This window comes from Drosophila novamexicana, unplaced genomic scaffold, assembly GCF_003285875.2.
Source record: "Drosophila novamexicana strain 15010-1031.04,08,12 unplaced genomic scaffold, DnovRS2.1 tig00000434-arrow-pilon, whole genome shotgun sequence".
NCBI classification, from domain to species: domain Eukaryota; kingdom Metazoa; phylum Arthropoda; class Insecta; order Diptera; family Drosophilidae; genus Drosophila; species Drosophila novamexicana.
This window is the reverse complement of record NW_020824802.1, coordinates 4,146,510-4,163,084: the sequence shown is the minus strand read 5'-3', so window position 1 is coordinate 4,163,084 and position 16,575 is coordinate 4,146,510. Positions and strand designations below refer to the sequence as shown.

Here is a 16,575-nt window from a genome sequence, read left to right as displayed (position 1 = left end):
GACAGGTCCGAGTTGGACTGCGACGGGAGTGTGACTATGTACTCACCGCTTGCTCTCGTCGGATCTGCCGCCGATGGGGCAGCATCGTGGCTAGAATTGGCTGGAGCAAGTGCATCCATGGAGAGTCGCCGGGTAGTACCGTGAGCAGTAGCGTCTGGCACGGTCAAGGGTGCCGTCGTTAATTTGTCAAGTTGGGAATTATCAGATTCACTGGCACTGGGCATGACGTATCTCGCTATATCACCGAAGTTGTAGCCGACCGAGATTATGGAGGCGTCAGAGGAATCGTATTCCTCATCTGAGCGCAGCATTTACTTTTTTTTTTTTTTTTTTTTTAATCTTAACCTTTTTTAATCTTAACCACTTGCCCGCCTTTTAATCTTTTTTTTTTTTTTTTTTTTTAATCTTAACCACTTGCCCGCCAGAAAGATACCACCCAAAATTCCATCTGCTATAAGAATTACCTTCGGCGTTGTCGCCTTCAATTTTCACATAATCCTAAGCAATTTTTTAACTTTGTCAATTCTAAACGAAAGACATCTACTTTGCCTTCTTCGGTTAAGTTTGCAGATGAGAGCGCGAACACTGATCCAGGCATAGCCGATCTGTTCGCAAACTTTTTTCAAACTACCTACTCCTCCATTAGGTATAATAAAAATCAGCCTTATCCTTATCAGTTACAGAGGTCAAACTGCATCTTTAATCCCATTATTACTGAAAGCTCGCTTCTTAGCGACCTTAATACTATCAAGCCGGTTTACTCGCGGGGCCCTGATGGTGTTCCTGCTTGCGTGCTTAGATACTGCGCTGCAGCATTATGTAAACCTGTTTTAAAACTTTTTGAATTGTCCGTAAACACTTCATCTTTTCCGACCATCTGGAAGGAATCATACATTATCCCTCTCCATAAAAAAGGGAGTAAGTCCGATGTTGAAAACTATAGAGGTATTTCCAAATTATCCGCTATACCTAAAGCTTTTGAGAGAATTATAACATCTCAACTGCAGCATTTATGTAGTTCTCTTATTTCACCTTCCCAGCATGGGTTCGTGAAGCGCAGATCTACAACCACTAACCTTCTTGAGTTTACTTCGTTTGTAATTGATGGGTTTAAGGAAAGAAAGCAGACTGACGTCATCTATACTGATTTCAGTAAGGCTTTCGACTCTGTCAACCATTCCTTGTTGCTTCATAAAATAAGCCTTCTCGGCTTCCCAGTCAATCTTTTGAACTGGATGTCAGAGTATTTGCGTGACAGAACCCAAAAGGTTCTTTTCAGAAATTCATTCTCTAAACGTATTCTGGTGACTTCCGGTGTTCCTCAAGGTAGTCATTTTGGCCCGCTACTCTTTACTCTTTTCATCAATGACCTTCCCTCGATACTGTCTCACTCTCGAGTATTAATGTATGCTGATAATGTAAAATTTTGCCTTACAAGCGGACATTGATGCGTTTCAGGCTTGGTGTCTAGCCAACCTGTTAAACTTAAACTGCTCTAAATGTAAGGTTATGACCTTCTATAGAAGCCCTCCTCAATTTGTTTCTTACATCCTTGATAGTATACCGCTTGAGCGTGTTAATAGTACTTCTAATGAAGTTAATGATCTAGGTGTCATCCTTGATCATAAACTTAAATTCGACTCTCATGTTAATACCGTGGTCAATAAGGCCAGAATAGTTATGGGTTTCATCAAGCGATGGTCAAAGGAGTTTGACGATCCGTACACGACAAAAACACTTTATGTATCTTTGGTACGACCTATTCTTGAGAATGCCTCATGTATCTGGTCACCACAATATGCTACCCATCAGGACAGAATTGAATTCGTTCAGAAACAATTCTTGTTGTTTGCCCTTAGTGGTTTAAATTGGGATCCTCGTGTGCGGTTACTGTCATACTCCAGTAGACTTCTGATGATTAACCTTCCTTCTTTAATTAATCGTAGAACCATGCTGGGTGTTATATTTATTCATAAATTAGTTACTGGTGAAATCGACTCTTTTTTGTTGATTAGCCAATTAAATTTCTCTATCCCTACTAGACTAACACGTAATTTTGTACCTTTATCGCTTCAATTTTGCTCAACTAATTATGCCTTGCATGAACCGTTCAGGGTTCTCTGTGATGACTATAACAAGCATTACAGAGTATTCTGCTCGGAAGCTTCTCTTCCTCGTATAAAATCTTCTCTTCTAAACTATTTAGCAAGTAGATAGTCATATTTTTATTTGTAATTGTACTTGTACACGTACTCGTTGTTTGTATCGACTTTTTTTTAATATTTTTTTTTTTTTCTTCATATTTACTTTTCATTTCGTGTCGTACGTTATACGACTGCGCCTCTCAGTCGGTTGGGCGGGAGGTGGGATGCAGTACGTTGCATCGGGATTCGCGTAAAAAAAAAAAAAAAAAAATTTTACCTGCAGGTGCTAATGGGCGACCATCTCTCCAAATTTAAAGTCTCGTACTTAAATATTGCAGTTTTGCAAAAGGATACAAAAGGTAGATAGTCGCGTACCCAATCCAGTGAATTATATTTTGTTTACCACCATCAACACCTCACGCTATCTACTGATCGTGTTGATTTATTGAGTATATTTTGAAGCAAAAACTCGTAATATATACAGATCAGAACGTTACAATTTCGATTCGTATTTACTTGTTTCAGATAGATTAATAGATTAAAGATATCATATCTAGATTTAATACTTACTACATCAATCAGTTGTGAAAGTTTAAGTTTTATACAAACTTTAAGAACATCTGTAGTATTAACGACTGGTCGGACCAGTTTGTTATAGTTACTTAAAAGATCGTCGTAAAGTCGCTTAGCGTCGGGATTGCCTGCAACTGCTCCGTGTACCATAAGAGCTGATAGTATCCAAGCCTTTAGACTTTCTTGAGATGGTAACATCGTTGAAAAACGTGTGTTTAACTTGGGTAATATATCGCAATGTAGATTTCAGCTTTATTTACTTTTTTATGAATGTTTTTTTTTGCGGATTACCTATAAAAGAAAATGTGTAAAAAGTATATCATAATTAAAGTATGTATACACATTTATGTGTATGTAATTTAAGTTAAATTATTTAATTTTTTTTTTACAAATTCGCTTTTATCGAAGCTATTTCTTTATATAAAACAGGATGTACTGACTGACTGAGTGTGAAGTAATTGAAGCACAGGGCAATATTAAAAGCTATGTGTGTGGAAAAATCGAAAAACACGTTCGTATTAAATTTTTTTGTTGACCAGCCGATTAAATACAGTGGTTACGCAGCATGAATATATGAGAAAAACACCTTTAGAAATAACTTTTAGCAGCTCTTTCCGCGACCCAATTGTTGTTGATTGAACTTTCACTTTATTTAAATATCGTTAATATAATTGAATCGAAAATATAATTGATAGATAACCAAACTAAAAACCCTTTGTATAAGAATAAAACTTATATAATTATTTACAGCTCGACAGCTCTTGAAAAAGACACGATAGCTCAACAATCTTTTTTTTCCCTGAACCCATTGAAAATGGGAAAAGAGGTATAATGGTTTTGTGCAAATGTATGTAACAGGCAGAAGGAAGCATCTCCGACCCCATAAAGTTATATATTCTTCAAAAGCATGTCCGCCTGTCTGTCCGTCCCTCCGTCCGAATGTATGAACGCAAGAATCTCAAAACCTATAAGAACTAAAGAAATTTGGTATGTAGGTCCGCCTATTGCCCGCGCAGATCGACTTTGTTTCCGATATTCGATAACTTGTCCCGTTGCCAAGTAATCGATAGAAATCGATATCGAAATCCTGGGTTTTGGTAAATAATAAGAGCTGGATTCACCAAACTTGACATTAAGCTTCTAGAATAGCATGTATATATCAAGTATCTTTCATTTTATAGCTATCACCACCTGCCCGCTTCTACCTCATCGATATAAATCAAGAAAATACACAAATTTATGCTGCCCACCAAGATAAGCTACAATTTAAATGCAAATGACCTTTTGAGAATACACAAATAAATATATAATAAAATGTACTGTAGAAAACATCATCAAGATCGGTTAAGAAACATTTACGTTATTAAAGCCAGCTTGTTTTGGCTTTCCTCGTATCAGCAGCAGCAAGCGCAAATTTCAAGAATTTCTGTATACATATACACACACACTCCCAACTAGAACCTCTTACTTGTATTTTCTAAATTCATATGAGACTAATTTCACACTTTTCGGAATACCCATGCCACCTTGGTGTAATTAGGGATGAATGGTGGGTAATGTTTTTGGCTCAAATATATTTCCATGAATCTTTCTTAATATTCATTTGAGAAGTGTTTCGCATTGCACAATATTTAAGCCCATTTGCGGATTAAGGTAAAAAATAATTTATTTTTATTGTTTTTATTTTGTTTAATTGCTATTAAAAAGTAAGAATCACTTCTAAATTATAAGCATCCAAACATAAATTTATTTGAGACGTGCTTCACTCTTTTCGCAAGTCTCAGCTTTTCTGTATATACTCTTCCTGGTTGGAAAATGGGTCAAAGGTTCAATGAGGTTGATATATTTCGCCTGATCGGCACCAAACTTATTTTGTAAATTCCACGTACAGGATAATGCCATTGTTTGAGCTACAGTCCTCCACGAGCGTTGAAATTAATAATTATTAGGAAAATTCCCTTCCCAGCAAAAGTGTCCAACTTTTTTACTATACAGACAAGCAGATAACAGTTCAACGTACCATACATCGATCGACAATATCGGTAGTTTTTCAATTAAATTAACATTTTAAGGATTGTAAGCAAAAGTACCAAATGGCGCTGACATCGTTACTAATTAATATATATTTACTTGTGGCGCGAACAAACGCCGTCTATTGTTGACTTCAGTGGCAAACGGCAGATTCTATGTTCATTCCGTTTAAGAAAACCCTTCTTGGCCTTGAGAGTCACGACACGCACGCGCCATCGCATCCGGGAATTAATTCTGACACTCTTGCTAGTAACCATTGTCCAGGCGGTGCGCGGTCTTCATCGATCAAAACTAGACTTTCGACCTCTACGTTGCTCGCAGTTGTCGCCCATATTGAGCGATCCTGCTTCAAGGTGAGGTACTCAGATTTCCAGCGACGCCAAAACATATTGTGTACTACGAGAATCCTCTACCAATGGTCGGTCAGCGATAGTTTGACCAATGCTTCGTCAAATGGTTCCACTAGCACATTAAGTGGACGGCCAACCAAAAAGTGGTCTGGAGTTAGTGCTTCTAAGTCATTCGGGTCCGATGATAAAGGATAACGCGGCCTCAAATTCATTACCGCTTCCACCTGAATAACTGCTGTTAAGAGATCCTCGTAACTAGAGGATGCTTAACTAAATGCCGTGCTGTTTGCGTACTTGACTAGCTTCGCAATCTTAACTGTGCCCTTCCATAGCCCTCTAAAATAAGGTGAGCGTGGTGGGATAAAATTAAATTCAAATTTGACTGCACGTGTCGTTGATAAAACCTTGGCCGGACTGGTCAAAAGTTTTGTCCAGTTCTCGTGCAGCACTCGGCCTTCTGGCAGCGGTCCCATTACGTAATTGCCCTAGACAGGTCGAAGCCGAAAGCAGGTAATACAATTTCTTACAATTTTCTTACAATATTTCTGCTGCAAGAAGGCGCATAACGACTGAGCCCCGGCATCTTAAAAGGTTCGATGAGTGTAATTTATTAATTGGTGCATTTACGCTTATATGATCTTTAGGCATTAAAATAGGATGATTGGTGTCAGTTGGTAGATTGGCCTTTAGGGATTCAAGCATTGCATTTTTGTAGATTTAATAGGTCTTTAAACTTTTAACCTAATGAATTCCTCACGCATCCTTAAATTTTGCAAATTATAATTATATAGCAAAGGCCTCCAGCCATCTCGTCTGCAGTTAAGTCCGACTGATGATGCCTTGTAATTAGCCGCTTGCTACCTCTACTCCACCTATAAACGTAGCTAAGCACGCGCTGAAGTTTTAATAAGTTGTTTGTAAATTTACATTCCCCGATAACATCGTAAGTTTCCTCGTCTCAAGGCAATTTACTGCCAGTGAAAACGTACCCTTCCTCTGTTCAGATATTTTTTTCGTCGCTGCAGCGCCATTGCTCAGTCATCTATTGTATACAATCCAATGGATACAATATCTGCTGGGTTTAATTTCCTTGCTGGGCAAGGAAGCCACTCTGACTTGGAACTACCTTGGACTTGACAGTCACTAGAAGCACTGAAAGAGTTCCGTCTTTATTACGCACGCGAGCCCGAAAAGCTCTAATAAGTCCGCCTTAAACGTGATGGGAACCACCGTGGCAGCTGATTTATGAGCTTCAGTTCCTCTTGATATCTTTGTCACTGTACCGCGTAACTTAACGGCAGCACTTCATTCCAGTCGTGGTTCAGTAACCACAACTCTTGCACGAATATATTGCCTAGAATCAGTTTAGGACTCAAGAATCCCAAGGGTTCGAACACTTGAGCTTGTCCTGAAAGCACAGTTCGCTTTGTAATAGTTGTAGAAAATTTAACATAAAACGAAAATAAACTGAAATTGGTCGCTTTGACCCACCCTTCAGTAAAGCATTAAAGGCTCTAAGTCGTCCGCATTGCTGAGGGCATCACAATAATTACTATGCCGTTTGTGTAGTTTAGACCTGCCAAGTTCTAACAGCTCACTAACTTGCTGTTTCAATTCTACAAGGTTGGCTATGGTGTATGTAGCCCACAACATTTCTAATCGCTTCATCTTGGCTATATCGGCTGTTAGGGCGAAAACTAGTCATTGTCTCAAAAAGATCAGGCTGCAAAGTCCGACCAACAATCATAGTCTCGTTTAGTGAGACACCTTTACTGGACGTGCATAAAGCGTCAAATACGACACAAAATTTGGACGGCAAGCGGCCTGAGCAAATGTTCCTTACCCTAGCGGCCTCTTCTATAATTTCGGAATATTGTTTCTTTAAAAAGGGATTGCGATTCAATTTCTTTTCTAAATTTTAAAATCCAGCAATTGGTATGGATCTCCTAGTTCTTTCTTGGGACTTTTGAATGGAAGTGCTACAGTTAAATTGCCATCTTCCCATAGTACAGCATTAGAAACAAAGCTCTTCTCGAATTGTTTTTCCTGTTCAGTGAATTTATCCACAGGATGCGGTATTTTCTCGCATTTCCAAAACCGTCGCACTAGCTCTTGCAGCTCATTAGAGTTCAGCACATTTTGCTCCCTCTTCTGTTAACACACAAAAATTGTCCGTGGCTGTAAACCTTGTCACTTTAGATTTGAAACTGGCATTCACCTCACCAATAATCTGAGATGTTGCATTGCCGATGCCAGTGATTCTAGACCTAAAGTCGAAACTAATCTAGAATTAAGAAAGCTAATTTGACTAACAGAGTCTAATACACATCTACATATATGATAAACTTCATAGTTACCTTTTATCAAAACCACGGCGGTCGCTAGTAGACTTAAAGATGACTTTGTTAATAGTGCGCTATGCAAAAAACGGTTCCCTCGTTGTGATTGGCCATTATGCACACCGTCTACGCAATCTAAGACATTATGAGGTTTGTTGAATATGGCACAGCGTTGGCTTTGTAACTCCTCGTTATATGCCACTTATAGCGCTATCTATTAAACTCCTGAAAGCGCTGCAAGGGTGATAATTCTTTAAATTTTGTGCATGCTTTTAGCCCATGTGTGCTAGCACAAATGTGACACTACTTTCCGATGTTGTTGTTAGCTACAGTTAAGCTAGCTTTCTTTAATTCGTTTTGGCCGTTGGGTCGAGAACCATTATTCCGCCAAATTTCTCGATTAGCCAAGTTCATACCTCTATTTATTAAGAATTATATCGAGTGTGTCATTATAAAGTATAAAGTGACCGATGGTAGTTAAACCCCGATAATTCCAAACAGCCTATGGTTCCCAAAGGAACGACACCTAAAGCGGATCGCAAATGTATAAGCTTCGACAAGTCATCAAGCTGAGCATCGACCCTATCAGCATAGCAAATGTATTAAACCAACTGGTCCACTCGGTGTACTTTGAGCCCCCGACTACCTAGGTGAAGACGCCTTTGACGTTTGTCCACGATAAAGCCTGAGGACCCAACCAGATTTGGCGAAATACCACCTGAGTTAACTGTGTTGTAATAAAAATGTATGCTATTTTCGATTCAATACAATAAACATATATATAAAAAAGGTGTACTTCCCTGGGAACGCAGGCACCTTTAATTTCAATACATCATTACTACTAGCAGGCCAACTTTTATGACTGAGACTGCTAAGTATTTTAGCCTTAATTTCGCAATAAAGCTCTTCGATCGCCTGGCGATTGTCATATTCACTTGTATCATCACTCTCCTGTTTTATCTTGGCTAAGATTACACAAAACTGGCTATAATTTGCTTAGATTAGTCTCAACCGTGCTTCCCACTCTGAGGTGTCATTGAATCATTATGTTTCGCAATATAATTTTGTTGCGCGTAAAGGAATACATAAAACTGGTGCGTTCCGTAAAACTTTCATTTTCTTTACTCTTTCTTGGACCCAATGTGTCAACAACTAATTAGCACGGAAATTTAACAATAATTTTACCATTGCTTTGATATATAATTTTGATGTATAATTTTGTAACGGCTTGTCCTAATTGGCTTCCGTAAGCAATGATCTTATGTTATCTTGCCCTTCAAAGAGGAAAATCACTAATAATTGGAGTTTCCTTTGCTGCTGTACCAAATAATGTTCAGCGTACGTAAAGAACCGTTACTTTTAGCTTACAGATAAGAACCTCGAATCACGCAACTGTTCTAAGATCTTGATGCAGTTAAAGCGGAAGTGCACGCAAAACGAATTCAAAACCAAAGTCACTTTATTGCTAATACTACATGTGACAAATTTGCACACAACCTTTTAGGCATATCTACCAATCTTTTGGCACATCGTTAATTTATAATACTTATGTTAACACAAATTAAGTTGAACTTAACAGGCCTGCAAGAAATATTAAATGCACCAAGGCAGTCTGAATCACAATACAAGGTTGCCGCCGCAGTCGCCAAGAGAATACTCTTGGGAAATTAAGCGTAATTCCAATTAGCTTTAATGTGTAGAGTCCATCACGAGCGTTGAAATTAATAATTATTAGGAAAGTGTCGTTCCCAGTAAAAACGCCCTTCAGCTCCGCTTCAACTCTTTTACTCGACAGACAAACTGATTACAGCTCAATGTATAATACATCGATCGAAAATTTCGATAGTTATTCAATTTAACGTTTTAAGGACTGTAAGTAAAAATACTTAATAGCGCTGACATCGTTACTAAATACTGTATATTAACTTGTGGCACGAACATCCGTACAACCCGATTTCAATTTGGGAGCCACAGGTTTTTTTTTACCTGAACTTAAAGCTCTATAGTTTTATGAAGCGATTCATTAATTAAGTGAATACATCACAATTAACCAAATATTTAATGAAAATTGTACTGGGTTTCCGATTATTTTGCATACATTTCTGCTTTTCATTTGAATTATTTAAAAAAATTGAACTATAAAATAAAAATAATAAAACAGGCAAAAGGAAGTATCTTCGCAGATACACAAACGGACATACAATTATGCCTACGTCTAGCAACCGCACAGCTCGAGTTGACTTCAAATGATCGATAAATAGTCTCTGTTCCATGTAATCGAGTAATATCGATATCGAAACCAATATCGATATTGTTTAAAGTATAGTCAAGGTTTAGTACCGATATTGTTCAAAGTATAGTCAAGGTTTAGTACCGTGACGGCAAACCGTCTCCTAATTTCATATTAGGAAACTAACAAAATTACATTTTCGGCAGCAAAAGCCACTGCAGTATATGATAGTTTCTCAAATATAATAATACTTTATGTTTTCTATTGGATATAGTACACCTAATTCTTTTTTTACACGCTTTTGATTTAATACGGTTTGAAACATTTTTTTTAAATTTTTTTACACGATTTTAACCTTTTAGCAAGATTTTAAATCTATTAGGCTTAACATTTTTTTTACAAATTTAAATCTTTTGTTAATATTCCCTCTAAACATTCGTGTCATAGCTTGACATTTGCAAAAGTCACGTAGCCAAGAGTACATATATCTCTGCGAGTGTTGTCAATTTTTTACAATTTTAGAAATTGATTTAAATTTGCAAAAATTTACTTGTATTTAATTTTGCGTAAAAAACAGATTTCATGGTGCGCGAACATTGGAAATGTTGGAAAAGTGTTTCGGCAACGATTCTCTAAGGAAAACAGTCGTTTACCAGTGGCACGAGCGGTTCAAAAGTGGTCATGAGTCAATCGAAGATGATAAGTGCATCGACGTTGAATACCCACGAAAACATTGATAAAGTAAAATAAATGTTAGTCAATAACCGCAAGTTAACTATCAGAAAGATTGCGGAGGAATTCAACATTGCCTATGGATCCGTCCAAGACATTTAGGTTAATGATTTGGATTTCCGTCGTGCAGCAAATTTGGTGCATGCAAATAAGAGACCGTGTTGACGTCGCAAAAGACATGATTTGCGAGGCTGAATCCGATCCCACATTCATCAATAGAATCATTACTGGAAACGAGACGTGGGCTTATGAAGCAATTCGCCGAAAGAGACCAGAATTGTCGGCAGAAATCTCATGGATTTTGCCCCGTGATAACGGTGCGTTACATCATTATTCGTACTTTTTTGACGAAAAATTCAACAAATACCATCCAACAGCCACTGAATTCACCTGATTTGGCTTCCTGTGACCTTTTTCAGTTCAGTCAAGTTAAAAAACATTACGAGAAATGCGTTTCAGCAGCCGAGAGGAAGTAATGGGAAAATCGCAGGAAGTTTCGACATGGGGATTTCTTTGAAGGGGACAATATAGATTAAGATGAATAAACTTGTATTTTTAATTTTCTTAATAAATATTTTGAAATTTTTGATTATGAAAACATAAATGTTGAATGACCCGACAGAGCCGAATCTGAGAGCACATCTATTCCAAGCACTTTTAGTTGGGAGTACGGAAGTCAACCGATTTCAATTTTGTTCTCCTTGATGTAAAAATCAGGATAAATTATGGTACTTTGTTGTTCGTCGTTACTCATCTTATCATTTATATAATGTAGTGTTTGGCGACCTTTTCATTGTATAATTGTTTAGTTGGCTGGCTCGAGATCCAGGTTTGTTTTAATAAAACAATGAAAACAATTTTATTGAAAAAAACAAAAACAAAAAACAATTAACATTAAGATACATTAAATACAAATAAACCAATTACTGAAACAGTCTACGCTCTTTGACGTGGAGGTTGAAACTATTTGACAATTCAATAGATGCTTGTATATGTGAGCGCAGTTTTCGGAGTCCGTTTTGTAGTTCAGTCGTCTGTTATTTGGTGTGTTTATTATGTGCAACATTTCTAATATATGTCTTTTGTTATAGTGTTGTTCTTGTTGTAAAATTGTCGTCGAAATTTGGTGAGTGGTTGCTTTTCATACAATGATCCATAAGTGCTGTTTTTTATACCCTTGCAGAGGGTATTAAAATTTTGTCGTGAAATGTGTAACGCATAGAAGGAGACATCTCCGACCCCATAAAGTATATATATTCTTGATCTGCATCAACAGCCGGGTCGATAGAGCCATGTCCGTCTGTCCGTTTCTATGCGAACTAGTCCCTCAGTCTTAAAGCTATCTTAATAAAACTTTGCAGAAGTCCCTCTTTCTATTGCACGCAGCACATATGTGAAAACCAGCTGGATCGGACCACTATATCATATAGCTGCCATAGGAATGATCGGTCGAAAATTAAGTTTTTGCATGAAAAAACATTTTGTTTATCAAGATATCTTGACCAAACTCGGCAATTATTAGTTTTACTAAGCTCCTCATATATTTGCAAAATCCTATTAAGATCGGAACACTATATCATATAGCTGCCATAGGAACGATCGGCCGAAAATTAAGTTTTTGTATGAAAAAACATTTTGTTTTTCAAGATATCTTGACCAAACTCGGCAATTATTATTTATACTAAGCGCCTCATATATATGCGAATTCCTATTAAGATCGGACCACTATATCATATAGCTGCCATAGGAACGATCGGTCGAAAATTAACTTTTTGTATGAAAAAACATTTTGTTTATTAAAATATCTTGCCCAAACTCGGCATTAACTATTTTCCCTGTGCTTCTTAGATAAGGGCAAAGCTCTATAAGCATTATGAAAAGGTTCGGTCTGTAAGGGTATTAGATTTTCGGCGTAAGAAAAGCAACCATACCCCAAATTTCGTTGCGTGGCCAATTTTACAACAAGAACAAGAACAGACGTGTAAAACAATGTATGTTTTGAAATTGTTTAAGTAATTTTTTTTTTATACCCTGAACCCATTAAAAATGGGTATAAGGGTATATTGTATTTGTGCAAAATGCAAATGTATGTAACAGGCAGAAGGAGGCATCTCCGACCCCATAAAGTATATATATTATTGATCAGCATCAATAGCCGAGTCGATCTAGCCATGTCCGTCTGTCTCTCTGTCCGTCCGTCCGTATGTATGAACGCAAGGATCTCAGAACCTATAAGATCTAGAGACTTGAAATTTTAGATGTGGGTGCTCCTAGTGCCTGAGCAGATCGAGGTTGTTTCCGATAATCGATAACTTACTCAGTTTCCAAGCAATTGATAAAAATCGGTATCGATATCCTGTTTTTTGGGCAATTTTGGTAAATAATAGGAGCTAGAGTCACCAAAGTTGACATATAGCTTCTAAAATAGAATATATATATGCATTTGATGTTGGAAGAAGGGGGTTCAGGGTATCTCCTAGTCGGGAGCTCCCGACTAGAACCTCTTACTTGTTATTTAATGTATCTTAATGTTTATTGTTTTTTTGTTTTTGTGTTCGTGCCCTGAGGATGGTTGCCGAAGAGCAGCCAAAATATTTTGGAATATATTGGAATCAATAAAATTGTTTTCATTGTTTTATTAAACAAACCCGGACCTCGAGCCAGCCAACTAAACATTTATTATCATTTATATTTATTTTGTTAGTGGTACTATGTATACATATGTGTGTTTGTGTGTTGACTGTGTATGTATCAGCATTTATATTAATTTGGTCAAACTTCACAGTTTTCTTAGTGTTAGCATTACAACAAATGCAATTCAGCACCAAATTTAATTTTGTATGAATAAATGAAGAGGAAATTCGGTTGCCATTCTCTTCGGCGCTATTTGTAGTACCTTCCCTTGCTTGCCGACCTGCTCGCTTCTCCGGCGTCTATGAATACTTGCGGTATGACTTCTTTATATAATACTACCGGGAGACAGGGCTCTCTATGCTTCCTATGCCAAGAAAGCCTGTGCAATCGGCCACACTGGGTTGATGGCCAGGGATATCTTCAGTTGTCCGCTCGGTAGGGTTCTCCTTAGGACAGTATGGCACTTAGTACGGTACCTCTACTCTACAACTTGAACGTCCGGCTGGCCAACAGCACTCCATTGGTGGAATCTCCAGAGTATATGGTTTCTGAACGCTCATGACACATTCTCTATTGTTGACCTCATTAGGGTGCTAAACTCTTCCTGGAACACCAGTAGTACAGTTTTGCCGCGTTTTGCGCGTTGTAAGGCACCCTCGAAATGAGCGCAAAGTATGGTCGCAGGTTCCGGCACTTGGCGTGCCAGCATCTGACCAGATGGTCTCACTTATTCAAAGTTACATCCCTGAATATCTTTGGCTAATTATACCTTTGCGCCAGCCAGGATTTTGGGTTTCGCACACTTTGGGGGCAATTCTCTGAATCTTTGACCATTCGTTCCCGCATGTTGAAGGTCCACCTGCAGGAGGATTGCTCCACTGCCTGATTACATATCTGATTACTCTAACCAAGGCCTCAAGAGATCGGCTCCCATGTTCAACCTCCTGTGTCGATAGTGCATATCGTCTTGTAACTGTTTCAACTCATCGCCCATCGAGCGAGCCTTCCAGAATCGAATTTAGACATTAAGCTCCAAATGGTCCGTGAAGACATTGAAGAAGTAGCCCTCCAGATAGAATCTTAGCTTTCAGATAGAAAATTTTCTGGCTGGCGTACGCGATCATCGTGTACGCTACCCATCGTCGCTCACGACTACTTCTTGCCGAAGATTGAGCATGCGATAATCGGGACTGTCGTTAACCTTTTCTTAAGTGGATCCAACGCTGTCTGCTGTTTGGACCTCATGACCAAGCCTTGGTTGCAATTCCTTGGAGCGTTCAAGCTTCGAATTGCCAACACCTTAGCGGTGTCTGTTCGAATACCCTCGACGCTCAACACGTGTCCTAGGTATACCAAGTGCCACAAGCGAAAGATAGGCAGAAAGGGATCATTTCCACAACCCTCCACCGGGCACCATAAAAGATGTGAACTCCTTACTGAACTACTCCATCGGTCCATGGAGCGTTAAAATATAACAGGCGTGTCGCCTGTGTTCTTATTTATCATTAATCCTGCGAATGGGGTATGCGTCTTAGACTGAACACGATTTTAACTGGCGTTCCTGATTCCTGACCAATCATCCTATCGGCTGCCTCTCCACGTTGCATCGGTAACAGCTAATCTGTAACATTACTCAATCGGGGCCCTTCCGACCGTCGGCTATGGAGAAGTTCGGAACGGGTTACCTACCTCGTTCGTTTGGGGTGTCTGTCCAATGACTGGATACTTTTCTAGCCAGTACCAACTCCAAGATCGCCAAACTAGCGAGAACTGTCGACTCTAACGCGAAATGCCCTCGTACTCTGCGACTAGCTGTATAAACTGGAATAAGCCGAACGTACAATTTTTATGGCATGGTGCATCAACCCAGCATGTCTACCGCGTAATCTTTCACGTCGAGTCGCTGAATCTCTACCTCTGGCCCTTCGTTGTGACAGAGAGAACTTCGGAAAACCCTCTTTGAAAGCAACCCAAGACGCGTCTCGCAGCTTTCTCTTCATGAGCCATCGTGTTGGTAACCGGTCCAAGTTGATGTCTTTCAAGATCGCTCGTTCTTCAATGGCCTCCAGGAAAGAGAGAAGATCAGCTCGTTCATCCAACCGTATGCCCCACTTCCTTCCACTTCCGGTTGGTTAAAAAGATAATAATGACGGAGGAGTCCCTACAGAATGAGAGACATATGATCCGTATAGGTCGGGATCACCGGAACCTAAATCATGCCGGAGACACTATGCCCACTATACCAGCGTCCATCCATATTTCATTGAGTACATGGGTTTTGATATTTTCTCTTTGTTATTGAAGCTTAGAAGAATTTCCGCTTCCGTACTTTCTCGGTGCCATACGCGCCTTCTTTGTCAATTATTGTTTCCGCAATTTTGGTGCACTATTTCCCGATACAAGATCATTGGCGGTCTGATTCCGTCGCGCGCATAACATATCGTCCCACTGTGCGCTTCGACGGCAGCCACATTTCCCTTTATCTGCGGCGCTAAGCGGCAAAGCGATAGTACCAGGAATACCTCACATTTGACCTTTTACCAGATACCATACAACTTGGAAAAACATACGGACTCAAGCCGAAAATATGTCCAACGAATGATTGGCATAATCCGCGGGAACAATGCTTTGGAGAACGCTAGCTTGGGTAAGGTAAACGTATCAATTTATCAATTATTTAGAGTCAAAAGCTAATGGTGCCCAGAGTCCTATGCCTTACTGAGATCGTTATAAATGACATCAGTTTGCATTCTAGAAAGGAAAGCCCCATACTTATTAAGTAAGTTCACCTAGGTTGGTCGTAATTGAGCGATTCTGTTGTGCAGGGGAGACAACTGTTTTGCAGAATTGCTGCATAGTCGAAGAAGTATTTTTTAATAATTTATGGATAGTGGACTGTTTAACAACTCCTCTATAATTTGTTATATTAAACTTATCACCTTTTTGTGTAGAAAAATGATAAAGATTCTATCCAAAGAAATGGAAACACAGAAAATTCAATGGATAGTTTAAAAAGCTTAACCATTGGATAAAAAGGAAAAGCACTATTCTTTCTGTGTAGACAACTATTAAGGGTGTTTTAAACCAAAATAGACCAGTGTTTACATCAACCGCGTCATATAAGAAAGACCCATCCGTTTCACGTACACGTTGATTAACCTAGGAATAGTTTTCTTTTCGAAATAAACGTTGATGGCTTATGGTCACTATTGAATAAGGAATAAGGTTAAAATTGAGCATTGCACCCTCCAAAGTAGGATGATATGCATCGTTAAAAAAATATAAAGTAGGGGACCTGGACACATTGGCATTAAGGTAACCGTTGACAAATGCAAGATCAAGTATTCTATTCAGATGATTAGAATATGAATGATAGAAGTAAATTTATATCCCTCAACACGATAAGTAGGTCATTATCGCGCACTCGTAAGCTTGAATGTCAGAAGAAGTTGGAATAGAGGAGCAGGCGATATAATTATAACGTGAAGGGAAAGTTACTTTAAATGAGAAAATATCAGCATCAGTAGGCGCCGTAAAACAAA

General features: G+C 38.7%; 1 protein-coding gene across 5 annotated transcripts in view; it reads right to left on the bottom strand.

The window, feature by feature from the left end:
• LOC115760416 (acetylcholine receptor subunit alpha-like) overlaps positions 1-16,575 on the bottom strand; it is a 405,819-nt gene that overhangs the window by 380,858 nt on the left and 8,386 nt on the right. For all 5 annotated transcript variants that reach the window (XR_004017641.1, XM_030701721.1, XM_030701719.1 and 2 more), the window contains exon 2: positions 2,715-3,008. Coding sequence is in view for 4 of the 5 variants with exons in the window: in XM_030701721.1 (XP_030557581.1) it covers positions 2,715-2,915 (201 nt within the window). In the remaining variant the exon portion in view is untranslated. The remainder of the gene's footprint in view (positions 1-2,714; positions 3,009-16,575) is intronic.